Source organism: Melospiza melodia, chromosome 8 (genome assembly GCF_035770615.1).
Source record: "Melospiza melodia melodia isolate bMelMel2 chromosome 8, bMelMel2.pri, whole genome shotgun sequence".
NCBI lineage: Eukaryota > Metazoa > Chordata > Aves > Passeriformes > Passerellidae > Melospiza > Melospiza melodia.
The window spans coordinates 9,313,987-9,332,282 of NC_086201.1; the positions used below are offsets into that span (position 1 = coordinate 9,313,987).

Consider the following 18,296-nt stretch of genomic DNA (forward strand, 5'->3'; position numbering starts at 1 on the left):
CAAAAAGGGGTTTTTAACCTCCCTGCTCCCCAAATCCAGGGCATGCAGCCTGCTCTGACAGCATCCCACGTGCCTGCTCTGCTTCCCTCACCAGCCCAGACCCCCTCCCTGCAGCAGTCATAAAGAACTGCTGGAAGGCTCCCACACAGAAATAAACCATTTACAAGCTCCCATGGCCTTGTATTTAGGGCCAAGGTTAATGGTGAGGGGAAAATCTGGGAGCAGAGGAAAAGACTGTTGGATCTGAAGGGTGGAAGGAGGAAATTTTGGCTTTAATGGCCCATGCCAGGCTTAAAATGCAGCTCAGCAGGGATTGTGTTGTGCCAGGTTTTGGGGGAGCAGGGAGCAGGGTAGGTGAAGATGCTGCCCACAGGCTCTTGCTCAGCATTCCCCCATCCATGAGGCTGCTCTGGCCCTGCTGGGGCACCATGGGATTTTGTGGGAGACCTCAAGAGATCCAGTTACCCACATCCGTTCGAGGGTGAGCTTCCAAAACCGTGGCTTCAGCTGGGATTTGGAGCACCTGCAGCCAGCGTGAGCGACCCTCACCACCCTGCCTTGCTCTGCCAGAGCAGGGCTTGTAGAATCTGAGCCAAAACTCCGCTGGAGATGAGAATTTTGGATGAGGAACAGAAATCAAGCCCAGCATTTGTGTGCAGCCTTCAACCTACAGCAACAGCCACTGCAGCCTCCAGACTCCCTCTGGGTAATTTTATGGGAACAGAGAATTGAAGGCAAGCTGGTTTCTCACCCCAAAGCCCAGCCCTGCCAGGCCCAGGCCTGAGCTCTGGTGGTGCCACTGCCTCAGCTCCTCTGCCACCCTTCAGCTCAGCCCACCCAGGGCTCATGCTGTGCTCTCAGCATCTGCTATGGGACTGGCTCAGCACCAGCACCCAGGGACACCTGCAGCCTCTGCAGAGAGTAACAACATCACAAATCCAGGTCGTGGATGCTGCTGGTGCAGGATGAGGTTGGTTTTTTATGTATTTATACCCACCAGGTATGTTATTTACTTATTTATATTGAGGGTTTGCTTGGGATCTCAGGGCAGAACGGTGCACTGGTGTGTGCTGGGGATCTTGGCTTGGCTGTGCTGTGCAGAGGGGAAGCCAGGGCAGATGAAGGAGTTAAATATGGAAACAAGAGCCAGAAATACAGCAGTAACTGGACAAAATCCTTTGGAGACAAATTGTTCTAAACTAACTCAGGCTGTGAGTCTGTTATCTGCTCTGCAAGAAAGAGCAGGGATATCTCTTTTTTCTCCCCCCCCCCCCCCCTCTTGTCCTAGGAAGCTCAAAAGAGCCCAAAGCCCACTGCAAAGCTCTTCAGGACTGTGTGTCCTTCCACCATTAGCTGGTAGGTACAATTTAACTGCCACATCACTCATCTTGGCCCTGATTAGACCCAGATGAACACTTTCAATATTAATAGTCGGATGATTTAATAAAGCTGCACAAGCAGTAAAAGTAACAATACACTTCCATAAACGGGTTCCAGATGTTGCCAAGGCAAATGCTAAACATCAAAATACAAACTTCAAAAAAAAAAAAAAAAGTTGGGGGGAAAAAAAGAAAGCTGGATAAGCAAAACTTGGAACAAACTATAAACTAATTAAATGTGGGTTGAGTTTTCCAAAAATAAATTGAAGCCATAAGGATGTGATGTGAGCCAATAAATAGTACAGTTAGTCAAAGTTATTGTGGAAGGACAGTTGGAGGGATGGTTTGGAGTCACTGATAGGTGGGCTCACAGCAAGCTTGGCTTCCCATCAATAGGGAGCCTTGTTCTCCTGTGCACGAGAGCAGGATCAAATCTGCTGGTATCTGTAACTGGGACCCCAGAGAGGTTACTGAGAGAATATGAGATGATTTTCTACTCAGGGAATAATGGAAAAACAATGCCAGAAGTGCCTGTGTCTCTCCTGCAATAGCAGCAGGGGTGACACCACCACCCAAGGACACCGGGATATTTCTCCTGCATGTTGGGGCAGCCTTCCAGGCTCTCATTGCCCACAGGGCATCCACAGCCTCTGCTTGGCCACCTGCAAAGCCCATGCAAACGCCACTGCTGTAGTCAATAACCCACCCTCTTCCCCATATCCCCGCAGAGGAGTCATTGAAAACAGCTCCCTGAGAGAATTCCACCCCAGTCCCACTGCTGCTGTCACAGAAGCAGCCACCCACAGCAGCTGAGATTTCTGCCAGCAGGACCTGCACCTGTGAGAACATGGAGGGGATTTTGTGACCCCCCTTTCCACCACTGCAGCCCCAGAGAGCAGGTGGGTCACCCAGCAGCTCACTCTGGCTCCAGGTTTCCCCGCACTGTGCTCCCCAAGGAGGAGGAACCCCTAAGGAGCAAGCCGGGGGTGCCTGGGGGTGCAGGCACAGCACTTTAGTTACAGGCAAGGAGAAAGCTCCTCACAGCCCAGCAAGGGCAGGAAATGCATTTTCACTGAGGGGCAGAATGAACACTTTCAGTTCTCAAGTATTCTCCCTGACATGGTGCTTTGGGACTGCTGAACACCAAGATGGGGTTAAGGGAATGTGTTTGGAGTGAGGTGCTAGGGCACTTACCCCTGTTCCCAGCTCTTCCCTTCCCAAGGTGGAAGGAGACCAAGGCTTTTGTTACACAGGGCCTCCCCTATGGGACCTTCAGATCATGCTCTGTCTTGCAGTGACAACTATCCTTAGATTGATTGTATTTCTCAAGGACAAAGAAAATTTGTTAATTCTTAGGTTGTACAGTGAGGTCTATCCCCCCTTTTCTGCATATCTCCAAGCACCCCAGGATGGGGCTGACACTGTTTCAGCAGTCACAGAGGGCTGCCCAGCTTGCTGCTGCTATAGGGGCTCTGGAGGCCCCTGCATCATCTTTTCCATGCAAACCAGTCAACCTGTAATCCCCAGGCTTTGCCCTGGGAGAGACCAAGGCTGGGCAGATTAGCTGAGATGCTCTTTGCTTTCTCTAATGAGCACTCAAGCACAGGACTGGGGAGCAGCTCTAACCCAGCCCTGCTCTCCCTGGAAGCCCCCAGAGAGGTGCCCTGGTGGAAACACCACCTGCACTGGGACCTGCTTCCCCACCCGGGTGAGCCTGGGCTCTGCGGCGAGTCCTGCGTCTCTGCCAAGCTCAGGATTAGGTTTTGCTTTGGGCTTTTATCCATGGTTAATGACACAAGTATGCAATAACAGAGCCTCATAAAATTATTATGAGAACAAACAAATTCCTTCCCTTTTATATGCAGCACTTTGTTTTTAAGATTAATCCAGCAGCAGAGCTGATGGGCTCTGCTCTCTCGCTGACCCATGTGAGAGCACCAGGTGTTCCCCATCACCAGGTTACTCCTGAGCTGCCTCCTCCATGATGCAGCAGCCAGTGCCACAGATGGGCACCAGGGCAATTCCTGTGCCCTGATTTCCAGGAGATTCTGTGCAGGGTAAGGAGTTCCCATGGAAGTTGTTCAGCATGATCTGTGTAACAGTGATCCCAGATTTCTTGCAGTCTTGCCTGATCTTGTTGCAGCATCCTGCTGCGCTGCAGAAATTCCCCAGAACCAGACCTCAAAGTGTTGTACTTCTATTTTGGATGCAGCTCAGTTTCCTCCTGTTCTCCATGGTGGGGTCTGGTGCTGCTTTCAGCTGCTGAGCCAAAGAGGTTTTGAGTGTCAGGCTGCTCTTCTCCATCCATGTGTTTCACACTGCATCTTTATCTTTGTAGGAGAGGTAGAACAGGCCAAATGGAGCTGGAAAATCTTAATATCACAGTTTTTGCCTCTGCAAGGCACAAGCCCCTGGATCTCCCAGGAAATCCATCAGTGCTGCATTTGGATCAGGGGACCAACTCTGAGGATCAGGGCTCCACCCTCAGGTATGTGATTGCACATGGTCCTGCATAATAAATACTGCATTTGCAGAGTACAGTGTGGAGCAAGGAATGAGCCAGAAATGTTTCCTGGCGCATAAAAAAGGACTGATTTTGATTGTGTTAGACACCAGTTCTTCCGGTGCCAGGAGGACATGCAGTATGCATTTCTGGTTCACTTGGACCTTCTTCAAAGGGGCTGGTAACTGACTTACTCTACCACTTATTTTTCTTTTGTGAAAATATCTCTTTAAATTCAGTGTTTAGCAAATACTGCTTAGTCCCATCGCAAAGTAAATTGGGTATGGATCATAACAGCAGGCTCCTCCAGTCTCTTTCAGATGCTTAAATTACATCATGATCTAACTTCACCCAGGGGAGGGATGAGCTCTGCAGATTGCTGTCTGTCCTTCTGCTTTGGTAATCTCCGGTGTTTCTCGGGTGCCTTTCACAAGTTTTCTGTGTATCAGCACGATGACTCTGCCTTTGGGGTGTGAGGATGTTTGTGCTCAGGTACCCCAGCATCCAGCAGCATCCAGGCAGGCTGCAGTGCCAGGGGCCAGCGAGGAGATGCCAGCAGAGAGAATTTGGCCAGAGCAGTTTCTCTTTGATTGTGGTCGGTTGATGTCTGGGTGAGGACAGGGGAGTGCACCTGGCCCTGCACTCCCCACCTGCCCCCGCAGCCGCTTGTCTCCTCCGCCCGCTCTGAGCGGGTCTCGAGTTTCTTTCGCAGATTTCACTCTCTGTCCCCCAAAGCTGCTCCTGCTGGGACAGCCCTGCTCCAGCCCTGTGTGCCTGGGTCGGTGTCCAGCCTGGGGCTGGCAGGGCAGCCTGTGCCACAGCCTGGGATGGCTGTGCCAGCAGGGATGCCGGTGGCGGGGGGGCTGCAGGGGCAATTATTTGCCATATTGTGCTCTCGCTTGTGTTTAAAAACAACAACAGCTCAACTGACTCATAGGTCCTACGGCCTCTGAGTCATTTTTTATTTCTGGATTTCACTGCTCTGCCCTTTGCAATGAAGGGAGTTGCATGCTCACACACACACACACACACACACACACACACACACACACATCAAGTTCACATTTGTTTTTCCCCTATAAAAACAAAACGATTTCCATACCATTAATGAAACAGAAATGATTTGACTTCGCGTACTCTGGCTTTTATTTTCCATTGTATAAACTCTGCAGATGAAATAATGATGGTTGTAAAGTAAACCTCTCTCTCTCTCTTTTTTTTTTTTTCCTTTCCCTTTCCAGGCAGCCTCTTTTCGAAATAGCAATAGGGAGTCACTTACAGACTTGGCTTGTGCCGTGCCTGTAGTAATTAACCCCTTCATGCCCGGCGTTTCCTCTGTTGGAAGTCAGCCACGGCGTGGGTGAAGGCATCGGCAGGGCTGCTCCGGGACCAGGAGCAAAGCGGGGGAGCAGAGCAGGCAGGAAAATGTGGGAAAGGAGGCCAAGGGCTGCTCCAGGCAGAGCAGTGGTGAGTGCCTGGAGCAATGCACCCGTGGGCTGGGCAGCTTTCCTGGGAGAGCCAGAGTGCTGGCACTGCAGGGCCAGAGGCACCTCCAGTCTTCCTACACCCCCCGCTCCTTTTGGGTGTAAATCAGCACTACTGTTTTGTGTCCAGCCTGGCAGCCCCGTCCTGGGTCACCTCCCTTCCTCCCCACTCCCCGGGGACCACCAGCGAAACGCTCTCTCTCCTCCCCACACACCGCAGGATAATCTGTGGTAAATAATTAATCACCTGATCTTGCTCTTTTTGTTTGCAGGGCCGTTGTGACTTTAGGAAGCGCTCGGGGGAGCGTTCCTGGGGTGAGGTAGCACCTCACACAGCAGCAGAGCCAGCTGGGGCTGGGTGTGCCGGCACCCCAGGACGGGCTGAGCTGCCCTCCCCACAGGGCTGTGACCTCTCCTCTCACCATCACACACAATCTGTCTGTCCTCAAGGCCTCCACACGTGCCACAAGCATTTTTCCTGATCACATTTATCATGCAGCAGCACAACCCTGCATCCCCCCAGCATTGGTTCAGATGCTTCCCTGTTGCCTGGCCTGGGTGTGCTGGTGACACTGACTTACTGCTCCTCTTCCCAGACTGGGTGATGTGTTTTATATTATTTCTCTTGGATTTATTAAGCATTATGTAACTGGCTAACCAATCCCGCATGCGATGCAATCGTGGCTGATTTCATGTCAGTGGAAAGTAAACAAAAAAATTGCTCTGAAGTGGCTAAACTGAAATTCATTTCCACATGCAGAGCAATTCCTGGAGGATCTTTCCCATCTCCTCGTGGTTAATTTGCATCCAGGCTCTCATGCAATCCATTAGAAAAGAGTTATGGAAAAATTGCACATAGATCATGGCAGTGTGTTACGAGGAAAAAATATTAAGATGAAGTTTATTTTACTTAAATATTTTTAAGTAAGTTTTTTGATTTCTCCCGTGCCTTGAAATGTGTGACACTTGCCTATTTTTTTTTTGTCTTTCAGCTGAGGAACTCAAAATGTGAAAGTTACTCCCAAAGAAAGTTTGGGATTAAAGTTTGAAAAACCAGGCAAGCCAACCCTGCAGCCCTGAGGTCCTGAAGCCCAGCAGGACCCAGCCCAACATGACAAGGAGAATGTTCTGCCCTTGCTGAGCTTTGGAAGCACTGTAAATATCAGGTGAGGCAAAAACAATACCCCCATTAGACTCTGGACTCAAGCTCTTTCAGGAGAACCTGCTTTCTGGTGTCATGGACAACATCTTTCCCATTAACACCAGTTTACATCCAGAGACATTGAGCTGAGGATGAGGGAACGTGGAGTGCATAAAACAATAGTGGCTTTGCACTATTTCATTTGTTTTTCTCAGTGTCTTTGAAACCTTCAGCAGTGTCTGAAAATGATGTGTGTATTTCTGGATCCACTTCACTGAAATATCAGTAAAGCTGGTGGTTGGGCTTACCTGGTTGCATGTTATTAGCATTATTTTTCAGTCAGTCCCTGAGGCAGCCAAGCACTGCTTCACCTGGGCAAGAAGCTCAGTCCAATTAGGCTGAAATGCTGTATTAGACCTGGCTGGGCTCCTGGACCATGTGACATCATTTGCCAGTTTCTGGGCTGGAATTTGAGCACAAAGGTGCCTCAGCTGTGATCCAGGGACAGATGAGGGGGGTGAAGGGGCAGGAAGGGACAGCCCTGAAGGCAATGCTGGTGGGCAAGCTCACAGCTCCATGTGGGTGTCACCACTGCACCTGCCCTTGTGCTGACTTGCTGGACGAGGAAAGCTGTCCTGAAACAAGGAGAAAACTCAAAACTTAGGGGCTGTCCCCTCAGCTGGAGGCTAGTTTATTCCTTTGTGAGATGAGCAGGGATGCTCTGCATCCTTCTTTGAAAAGAGACCTCAAAGGAGTGTTGAGGATTAGAACAGGAGATTCTAATCCTCACAGGAATCCCTCACATTGCCCAGAAAGCAGCTTAAGAGTAGGGGTTTTTTACTCCCTACCTGCTGGGTATTGTGGGACATTGTGTAATTATGGTCAGTACCTCCAGAGCCATGACCAGGCCAGGCCAAAGCTTCCCTGGCAGACAAAAGCAGGTATGAATTTGCCTGGTAATACCTGTACTCACCCATTTAGGCATTTGTCAGCCACTGGGCTATGACTGTCACATGAGGGGAGCTATAACACAAACCAAGTTTTGCAGCCATCCTTGTCTGAAGGTGCAACCTTGTTTGACAGCAATTCCCTTTCATTGCACCTCTGTCCCCATTTCTTTCTTGTTCCTATATTCTGCTGTCCTTTCCACCCTGTTGTATTGGAAAACCCTAGAGAGAGCCAGCCAAGCCAGCAGCACAACCTGAAGTGCCTGGGAGGGAAAAAACCCCACAGCCAGGGGTCAGCCCAAGAGAAAACTACCATGGATATCCACACCATGGATACAGTGTGGGACCTTCACCAGCATCACAGCCCCAGTGCCACGGCAGCTCCCACCAGCCCTGACAGCACACGAGGGGAACGTGCCACCCCTCCTTGTCAGATGGAAAGCAAAGCAACACATTCAGGATCTGAGGAGGTGGGGAAATGCTGAGTTTCAGCAGCTCATAAGTAATTTTAGCAGCTCTGCCAGCGCCTCTGCTTATCTGGGTCCTGCAGGGTGAGGCAATGCATTATCAGCACATCACAGCCTGGGGCACGTGGGCTGCCAGAGGGGTTTGCAGGGGGCTGAGCTGGCACATCCCCAGTGGAAGTTGCCTTCTAATGATTGGGGATTTGCCTGCCATATTTTCAGAGCCTTTCCAAGATTTCAGCCCTTTGAAGAGCCCTTTGCAGTGATTCTGTCCTGACTAAATTCTTGCCTTGAAAACAAGTCCATTCTGCCACCTCCCACACTGCTGGGGAGCAGGAGTCACTGCCTGGCCACGCTCGGGTGGTTTGAGCTCATCCTTGCAAGTTGCTGCAGAAACTGCTGAGGGTTTTAGAGCACTTTTAGGACCAAGAGCTGCCTGGCAGAATGCAACAGTCAACCAAACCCACTCTGCTGTTGCCACCATTTTTATTGCTCCTGTTTCTGCAGAGGCACCGACAGTCTATCCTATATCCCAATTAACTGCAGCTTCTGCAGCTCATTCTCAGATGCAGCAGTCATGAGCTCCCCCTTTTACACAGAACAAACAGCAGCAATCAACCAAGAAGCAAAAACATGTGAGCTGCCAGTCGGTAGCAGACATTGCTCTGCCTAAACTAATGCCATTCAAGTAAAACTTCTGTGCAGCAGTCAGTGTTTTTTTATAATTATCATCATATTGTGCTCTGGAATTCAATTTTCTGTGTGTTTTTCAGGCTCTGCACGAATCCTGGATTTCTGTGAATAGATGGAATTGAAATGGAAGGATACCATCCAAATAGGTAAACACATCAGAAACTTTATCTGGGTCACATTTGGGCACCAGGGTTTGCTTTGTTTTAAGTGCAAATGGGTTGCTGGTGATTTAGATGAACTTCCTGAGGAGTGTTTGAAATTCCTGGCACACATTTGGCATCCCATCTGCTGGAAGGTCTTTGATGAGCCCACAAAGAGACATTGGACTGGAGCTGCTGCTCTTCATCTCTGGTTGGACTTTTATGATTGACCAGTTTGCATTTTTTGCATTTGTATGACTTTGATTCCCAAGGAGAAAAAGGGCTTGCAAGGGACTGTGTCACAAGCTGCTGGGGCAGAGGTGTTCTGTGAACTCTCCATCCATGTGCTGTCATCAGCTTGTTCCAGCACTGCCAGCTCTTTATGTCTGCTGAAATCATTACATAGAGTAGAATTTTGCCCTCGTTTAGGCCAGCTCTAACAGTAATTAACTAATTTGTTCTGGCAGAGGGAACTTGAGGCTAGCTTGGGTTACAGATGCTAAAATCCTTCTGCCTTTTCCTGAAGTGTCCCATGTTTAGCACATAAATAGATGGTGTGTTCTTCTCTTTCATGCCCTTCTTCACCTGTGAAAAATATCTTTTAAGGAGCTTGTGTTCTAACTTACCAAAACTGCCCAGTAGGGTTGAATTGAAATTGAGTATTTTCCATTTTTTTAAAGCAGAAGAGAGCTATGGCATGAGGGCAGGGGGACCAGGGCTGGAAAGGAATTTTTTGCAGGAATGGAACTGAGAGTCCTGTTGACAGAACCTGAAGTGCTTTTTCTTTGCACGTAGAAGTAACAGGAGCTTGTGTATCTGTGCAATGCCTCTCAAGAGATTCCCCTGCAGGGGAAGGAGAAGGTTCCCACAATCCCAGCCCCTGGGCAGAGCTGCAGCACAGCTCCAGGGAGACTCAGCAGCTGGGAGATGAGGTTCAGGAGGCAGAGCCGCTCTTCCAGCATGGAAGAAATGACAAAGCAGGGAATGTTCTCCGTTCCCCATCTCCTGCTCCACAATCTCATCACTTTGCAGGAGTGCCTTGTCTTTTCAACTCAATAGCCTGCCTCTGGGCACCTCCTTAGACATGCCACAATCTGAATATGCTGAACAGTGCTTCTGCCCAAGAGCTGCCTCCCAAGCCACGGCCTGTTACAGAGCTGATAGCCCTGGCAAGGGTGAAAGGAAGGCACAGATGTGATGGTGATGCTCTACAAACAGGTGAGCACAGGGCACATATACAAAACCACAGTAAATATTTGCTGAGACCTCACCCCCAAGCTAATATCTTCTGCCTTTGGTGGGAATGTCTGCATTTTCTCCCACTGAGTGCCTTTTGGCATATTAAAGACATGGCAGGAACTGAGATCCCAGGGGATCCTTTGGTCTTATTTCTGTGGATGCTTGTACCCAGGGTCTATTTGAAGAAGGATGATTCATTCAACTGCATGAGCTTATGGGTCTGTGTGTCACTTCCCACTGCAAGAAGAAGGGTCTCTTTGCTATCATGGACTGGTTGGGGCTAATTTTGGGATAGATCTAGCATGGAAAAAATGCTTTACGCAGCAAGACAGCAGCTGATTCAGTTTCTTCCATGCTGGATGCTGGTGTTTAGAGTCTCCAAGGCAGGAAGTTTTATCAAGCAACATCAAACAGATGTTCCTCATTGTGTTCCAGCTGCATTGACTGGCAACCTGCTCAGTCAAACACTCGAGGGGGACACAGGCATTCATTCTGCATGGACAGCAGTTTATTTAACAACCCACCTGGAAGCAGCAAAGGATCTTTTAAAGGAAATGTCTGTACCAGTGTTCATTGTAAATGCACCAGAAGCTCTAGTAGTCACAGCAGTCACAAGAAATATTTCCAGGAAGGGGCCTGAGTTATCCTCCTGATTTTGCAGGAAAAGTGAAGGAATTTTTCTCTGGATTTTCACACCTGCTGGTCACGGTTTGGATCCACATTGGCAACATCATCTTTTGATGGGGTGTACAATGAACTATGGCAATGCAGGGTACAGCTAAGCATTCTGGTTTGGGATGGCTGAAGGGAGAATGGATCAGTATCAAAATCCCATTATTGATCTAAAGAAAAGGCCCCTCTTAGCGGCCAGGAACTCCAGCAGATATTTCTGAACCTTCCAGATGCAAGGATGTGTGTTGTTCCCAGAGGGAACATCTTCCCAAGGATGTTGCAGGAACTGAAGAGATTAGGAGAGATTTATTTGGACAGTGGGGCAATATCAGACATCAGTGGGTGTCAGCTCAGGTGATTGCTTTAGGGCTCTGGATCCCAAGGCAGGGCAATAACCCAGCCCTGTTTGCTGGCAGCCGTGGCTGTGCTGGTTCCCTTGGCTGGCACAGGCACATCTGCGCTGCTTGGTGTGCAGGGTGTGCATTAGAGGGTGTGTGATGCTCCTGGAGGTCTGGACTCTCCAGCTCCAAAGCATGGCTAGAGCACTTGCCATTGAGTGCTGCATGGGCAGGACAGCAGCTCTTTGGAGGCTGAGTGAAGGCAGTCTGGAATTTCCTCCAGGAACTTCACAGCTCACCAGCACTGTCTGCAGCCAAGGAGGAAGCTGCTGGGGAAGCTTTCTTTGGACACCTACTTATCCAGAAAGACTGGAGTTTTGGGTCCAGAGGAGAGTAACTGACATGGAGCTAAAGGGGGCATCTCCATCCACAGTGTGGGAAGGTGAGAGGTCTTCCTGCCACCAAAACCTGTCCAATATGATGCTGCTTCAGCTACTTTGAGAGTTGCGGCCACTTTGAGAGAGGCACAGGTGTAACTGGAGCACAGGACCCTGCAAAGTGACCCTCTGCAGCTGCCACTGCTGGGACATCCCTCAGCCCCCCACTACAGCTGGAACTGCCCACCAGCCCCCCACATACACCATGCCCAGGCTGACTGCTTCAAATCACTCAGCTCAAATGGTGATAACGTCCTTAAAAAACAAAAAATCTTGGATCCAGATAGCCCTGTGCAGGGTCTAGGGTAGGTCTTGGGTTTAGGCATGTTCTTGGGCTGCTGGAGTCCACATGGGCCACAGCCCTGTGTCCAGCACAGCCTGCCAGGCTGTGGTCACATTAATGACCCACATGCCACAATGAATTTGCTGTACTATAAATCAGCTGTCATTTGTTCCTGGCTTATCAATGGGAAGGAAAACACTGCAGTGCAACAGCTCCATGAAAGTTTAAGTCTTGGAGCCTTATAATTAGTAGGAACGTGGGCTGCAGAGGGGATAGCATGATAAGAAGGCTCTCCCACTTCTCCTAAATTTTTGACAGTTACCAGAAGCTGGCAGTGGAGTTTCAACCCTACATGGGATGTAACAAAAAGATGAACCAACAGAAGAAGAAGAAATACGACTCTGATGGATGCTACATGTAATTTCCAGAGGCAGAATCACACAAGTTGACTCTGAATTCAGGGATGTGCATGCAAGCAGGGCCAAGACAGCTTTCAGCCACTCCTTCACTTCCCCCTGAAGATCCCTAAGGAAATGTTATCCCACAGTTGGGGTCCAGCACGGACATGGTGTAGGTTTGATAGGGCAGGCAGCCATCAGTGGTGTTATCTCCCTTCTGCATGGAGGCCCCTTCCAGAGCAAGGCTTTCACTTGGCACACGGCGCTGAACTCGGGATGTGAAAGGAGCAGAGTGTGTGGGAGCTGCTGATTTTGTCTCCTTGGTGGGACTGTTTTTTTTAATAAAAGTATCAGATGTTGCGCTTCCTTGAAAACATGACAGCCTATGGGAGAGTTCATTAGTTTATGGCAAGTTGCAGCACTGTGGAGCCTGGCTGAAAGCAAATGTTATTGCAAAGAGTTATCACTAAGGGGAGAGGAAAACAATGTCCTGAGGAAATAAACTCGACAGAGCAAATCACAGAGCAATATAAAGCTGTGCATACAGGCAGTAGAGCGGAATTCTTTCTCAGAATAAAAGGCCCCAGTCACCTGTTTTTAATGCCAGTGTTTACTTTCTGAATATTCAGTGAATACGTGGGATACATCTGTGCAGAACTCTGCCTCTAATGGGAGTAACAAGTATCATGATTGCAGCTGGCTGAACTTATTTACTACTAGTACACAAAAATGTCTTTGGGGCCATCATTAAACAGTGATAACACCAGTAAAATACCAGGAAACATCCGTTTTGCGTTGGTTGTTGGGATTTTTTGGTTAGAAAATTGTGTGTTTTAATTTCAAGTTGTACTGAAGTTTCAGAAAGTATTTCTTTCTTCAAAGGCCCCTATCAAAATGCAAAGTAAAACTTTAGTGATGGTCAACTATACCAATGACCAGCCTGTCTCAAGTCTGAGCAAAGCTGGAGGTGCAAGGGGAGAGGAAATACCCGTTTTCATTCATCTCACATAGCTGTACACTGCCACTCTTCTTGACCTTCAGTTAATCTAGTTCACACCAAGGACTGAAACCGCAGCATCAGATTTGGAGGTGTGTAAAGGTGAATTGAAAATAAGCCATCACTTTCCTTGCTGAGTCTCATAGCACTTGCAACATTGCAGTGCACTCCAGTTCTGCATTGTCAGGGTTTTTCTTGTGTCTTCCATTTTTATTTCCTAACTGGAGAATTTGCTGCAGCTTTGTTCTTATTTAGCCTCATGGTAGGATGTACAAGTTTCTCCTTCAGGCAGTGGGATCCTGTGCCTGCTCCCAATCCAGCTCCCTACACCGAGCCAGCCCTGTGTCCTGGGGTGGGCAGTGCTGCTTAGCCTGGGAGGAGAGGTTTGCTCTGCTGCTCTGGCTTGCCCTTGGACCTGCACAGCTCCTTTCTGTAAATGCCTGTGAAATGGAGGGTGACTCTTCCTTTGTCTTTTTCCTTCCCTCATCCTCTCACTGTTTGACCCAGTGTTGCTAAATTTTGCATGCATTGGTGTTGGGCTGCAATCCCAACAGAGCTCCTGCCTGAGGAGCGGGCTGGCATTTTGGTGGCACTACAACCTCTGGCTTTAGCTCTGGTGACCTCAGAAATGAGAGGCCAACATCTTGAACAAGCTGCCTGAGGAGCCTGGGATAGGTCAGAGATTTCTTGGGCAGATCAAAAGCCAGAGATGCTTTTCTGACAGCCCTGAAGCTCCCTGTCCTGATTTATGAATTCTATACACTCTATATATTTAGCTGAAGAGGCTCACTGGGGGAACAGTTTTTGCAAGCAGGAAAGAGAATGCGGCTTTAGAAAGCCACCATCTATCAGGAGATTACCCTCAAATGCACTCTCTGTAGAGCCATCAACCATGGCAAAAGAAGCCCAGGAGACTTGGCAAAAAAAGTCAGGGTATTTCAGTGGACCAGCATTTTTAACAGGAGACCTAGTTATGGGGAAGCACACTCAAACCCCAGGAACTGGGAGCTCTGGACTTGGGGTGGCAGACCTGCAACCTCACCTCATTTCAAAAATCTTCTTTCTCTTTCTTTGGAACCTCACCACAGCCCAAGGAGTACAGTTTGCTCTCCCTTGGTAAGTGCTACGTGCCTTGGCAGATTTGGAGTTTCACATCCTCTTCTGGAGGCTGGATGCACAAAGGCTCTGCCAGGCTCCTGGGGCTCTTACAGCCCTGAGAGCTGCTGTCACACCAGTGACACTTAGCCCATGTTCTTGAGGCAGTCTCCACGGGTTAGAGGTTGTGATGCTCTGCTGTCCCCTCTGTGAGATGAGACTGAGCTCAGCCCCTTGCCTGTTTGGATGTGAGCCCTGTTCCTGACAGATGGGGCACAAGGGATAATTTCCCAATATTCATAGAAAACAGGGCAGGAAAACTCCCAGTTCCTACTTCTGAGGGCAGAGTGTTTCCGTGTGCACAATACAGTAATCCTGATATCAAACCTGTAGTTTCTGTATAGCTTATGGACTTCCAAGCTGGTAGTCTTGCAGTCTTGAAGGCTTTGAGCAACAAATATCCACCACTATAACTATCTGCTGGAACAACTTTGCTGTGTTGTGCCCCATTTTATCTTCCAGTGTGCACATCTTGTTTTATTTCTGTTCCACAGAAGAGGAAGCCCTCTGTCAGAAAAGGTTTTCCCGGGACCTGGCTGTAGATGACCAGCTCACCTCCCAGCTCTCTCCTGGCCAACCTAAAGACACTGAAAGCCTCCAGCTCCACCCCCTCTATGACAGTTTTCCATTCTGAATGATCCTCATTTTTTTTTTTGTGCAGTTAAGTCCAGCTCTCTGTTCTGGAAGGATTTTCTGCCCCCCTCTGTGAGGGTTTGTGTTTGCAGTGGTAAAGCTACAGCTCCTGTCTTCATCTCCTGCTGAGAAAGCCATGTAAAATTGCTGCCCTCCAGCAGGCACTGCCATTGAGGAGAAGTTAAGGGTGGATATCCAGGGTGAATATCCAGAGATATCCATTAAGGGTGGATATTTTGAAGCCTTGGTAGGGCTGGCCATGGAGAATTAAGGAAATCCAGTAGCTGAATTTCAGTGTTCTGGGCCATGTTCTCTATGGCAAGTCTTAGATCTCTGTGCTAAGAGGATCAACTTTGCTGCTGCCACCAAGCCAGAGCTGTCACTCTTCAAAGGGAGGCTTGATGAGTGGTATGATTTATTGCTTGAAGAACAGCTGATTGTGCATGTTCTGTCAATCTGGGGAATTTGAGGACCTAGCTCTTCCCTTCTCTTTTAATGTCAATGTGAAGTGGCCTCCTTGGGTACTTTTACTCTCTCAGAATGACTGTAGGGTCAATCTAACACTAAATGCAGAGGAAGTGGATGTAGTCCCAGAAAACATCTATCACTGGTGAGCTGAATCACAGATAACAAGCCTTGGCTTATTTTTTTTACCCTGTGCAGAGGCAAATTTTGTCATCATATCACTCATATAACCTTTCAGATGAACTTAGTAATGGTGATATGTTTTGGTTTGGCTTCTTTCAGATTAAAACCTTGCCTTTTAGAAAAAGGAAACCATAAGTTAAATGACTCCAAAATTAGGTACTTCTGAAGTGTAGTTAGTGGTCTTCCTTCTTACCAAAAACAACCTAAGACTGTGCTTTAAATAATAACTTGTAGTAACTCCTGCTCCAAATGTGATTAAGTTAGCAGGATGTTATCAGTATAGCATCCTACATTTCAAACCACACTTTGGGGTATTATCTACAAAAATTAATATTATAGATCTCCATAACTTTGAAAAATCAATCAGATACTATGTCCTAAATGTCCCCATCTGGTTCTCTCTGCTTCAACAGTTGCACCCATGGTTTTGTTTGCCTATACACAAATTACTGACCAATAATTCTTTTATTCCCTGGTCTTGTAGATAGGGGGACGCATGTAAAGTGAACACAGATACAGATCCCTGCCCCCAGTGATTTCATTTGGATGCAAAAATACTGGAATTATAATCCTCCTCCTTCATCACTTTGACCAAAAAGTGATTTTGGTTGCATTGGAATTTCTACATCAAGGGCAACAGGTCTGTGTTTGTAAGAGTTCACTTTTTAAAGTAGTGTCCATGCAAATATATAAATATAAGCTTTGTAGGGATATATGCCTGTGTACACATACACAGACTCTGTATATACAGAAAGACACACACACACACATACTTAGGAGATGTGTATATAACACTCACTTATATACAAATCCATTCCCTGTTATGAAACAATCATCAAGATATAAACAAGAAAAAGTTAAACCTCGGATGGGCACATTTTCAAGTGCTGCTGGAGAGTTTTACCTACAGTACTGAAGAAGTGCTATCAAAACTGAAACAGGGCACTTATTACAAAGAGATCTTTACGTAAGTGCTGGAAAGGTTTGCCGAATAACCAGATGTTGTTGCAAAGACACTTCTCCTCCCCCTCTCCCACTTCTTTCCTCCTTTAATAGTTCGATTAATTCTGCACATAAACCAGGGCTGATAAAAGTTCTAAGCTGCAAACTTCACCACATCTGGACGCTGTCGGAGCCAGATCGTTCAGCGATCGTGCACTTCAGTTGCTTTTCATCTCCCTCAATAAAATAAAAACTTCCAACAAGTAATGCTGACCTATATATATTTTTGCACTGTAAACACTGACATCTGCGAGCTGCTCCAAGCCAGCACACAGCACTTTCCACCAGGCAACCGCTTGCCCCTCGCCATAGGAGAAATACACAGTTGTAGCAGAGTATTCAGCTAAACTCTCTGCTATTTCCAATCCTCTGGCTAATTGCTGTCAGGGGAGAAATCAAAGATTAGCTGTTTTGCTGGAGGAAGGAAAAATAAACGACCTCTCTGAGTACGTTGCTTAAAACATTGCCTGACCAGAAACACTTTTCTACTCACACAAGGAGAGCAGCAGTAGGGGAAGCAGACCGGGTCTCCTCCAGCGCCCCATTTCTGGATGCCCCTGGCCGGCAGCAGCCAGGCTCACGGCGGTGACCGGCTCATCCTCCTCGGGGCAGCGCTCTGTGCGAGGCTCCTGCTGCCAGCCCCAGCCCCTCTCTCTGGCTCGGGAAGGCGGATCCAGCGCCGAGCCCAGCTGTGCGTGGGGTCCGCCCAGGAACTGCACTTTATGAACGAGCTGAGCCCGGCTCTCCTCTCGGAATATATACAAATATGAGCGGGGGGGCTGGGGGAAGGAGCCGGGCTCTGAGAAAAGGAGTTTTTTTTTTTTTTTTGCTCCCCCGATGTCAATGCAGAGCTGCTCCTGGCTCCGTACCAGCCCAAGGATCTTTGAAGGGGACCTAAAGCCTGCTGCATGCATCTAATCAGAAAGGCATGGGTACTCCTGCACGAGTCTTTCATCCGAGTAAAGCACGAAAGGTAATGCCTCAATATGCTGAGCTGCCATCAATTCACTACTTTCCTCCTGTATTTTAGAAATTATCTTTTAAATAAGCTTCAACGGGCTATATTTATAATAGGGATAATTAAAAGTTTTAGGGCAGCTTTTTCAGAAAGACCACATCAATGTGAGCTTAGCCTAAAATAGGTGCTTGCAACCCATTAAAGCAGCAGGATTTAAACGTATATGTTTTCCTGAATCAGGGCCTAAAATAATAACATAGGGCATTTAAATATCTGCTTTCTCCCCAAGATCTCCAACTGCTCAGCAAAAACCAGTAAGAAATATTATCCCACTTACAAAAGGGAAACTGTGAAATGTAGCAGAATTCTGACTTACATTAGTTGTTTACACAATCGATCAGTGGCAAAAGGAAGAGTAAAATCCTCAAACTCTTGCCCTGTGATCTACCCCAATCCTTCAGATCAATGTATTTGAGTGTGGCAGAGAAAGAGATGCTGTTATTAAGGCTTTTTGCAGCCAAAAAAATAATATAGTTACTGAAAATACATTGATTAATTCTAATGCATACACTGTGTTCTAATTCAGTGAATCTCCAGCTTTTTATTTATTCATTTTACAATTATTTTTTTGATTCATTAATCAGTTTGAGGTGCATATGTAGTGTACCTATTGTGTGTGTATTCATTATGGTGAATATTTTCCTCCATTGGACTTGAAGGCCCTTTCTTTGTATCCATCTTGCTGATGATTTGCGCCCACTTGTTTTGTAAACTATTTATTTAAA

At 47.7% G+C, this 18,296-nt stretch overlaps 1 protein-coding gene and 1 long non-coding RNA gene across 2 annotated transcripts in view; one reads left to right on the forward strand and one right to left on the reverse strand.

The window, feature by feature from the left end:
• Positions 1-17,196, reverse strand: part of LOC134421159 (TGF-beta receptor type-2-like) — a 30,150-nt gene extending 12,954 nt beyond the window's left edge. The window contains exon 1 of the mRNA XM_063161678.1: positions 17,047-17,196. Within this exon, the coding sequence (XP_063017748.1) occupies positions 17,047-17,098 (52 nt within the window). The 5' untranslated portion in view covers positions 17,099-17,196. The remainder of the gene's footprint in view (positions 1-17,046) is intronic.
• On the forward strand, positions 8,174-17,521 carry LOC134421160 (uncharacterized). The gene is made up of 3 exons (XR_010028532.1): positions 8,174-8,553; positions 8,692-8,757; positions 17,403-17,521. It is a non-coding gene; the product is annotated as an uncharacterized LOC134421160 (long non-coding RNA).
• The last annotated feature ends 775 nt before the right edge of the window (positions 17,522-18,296 follow it).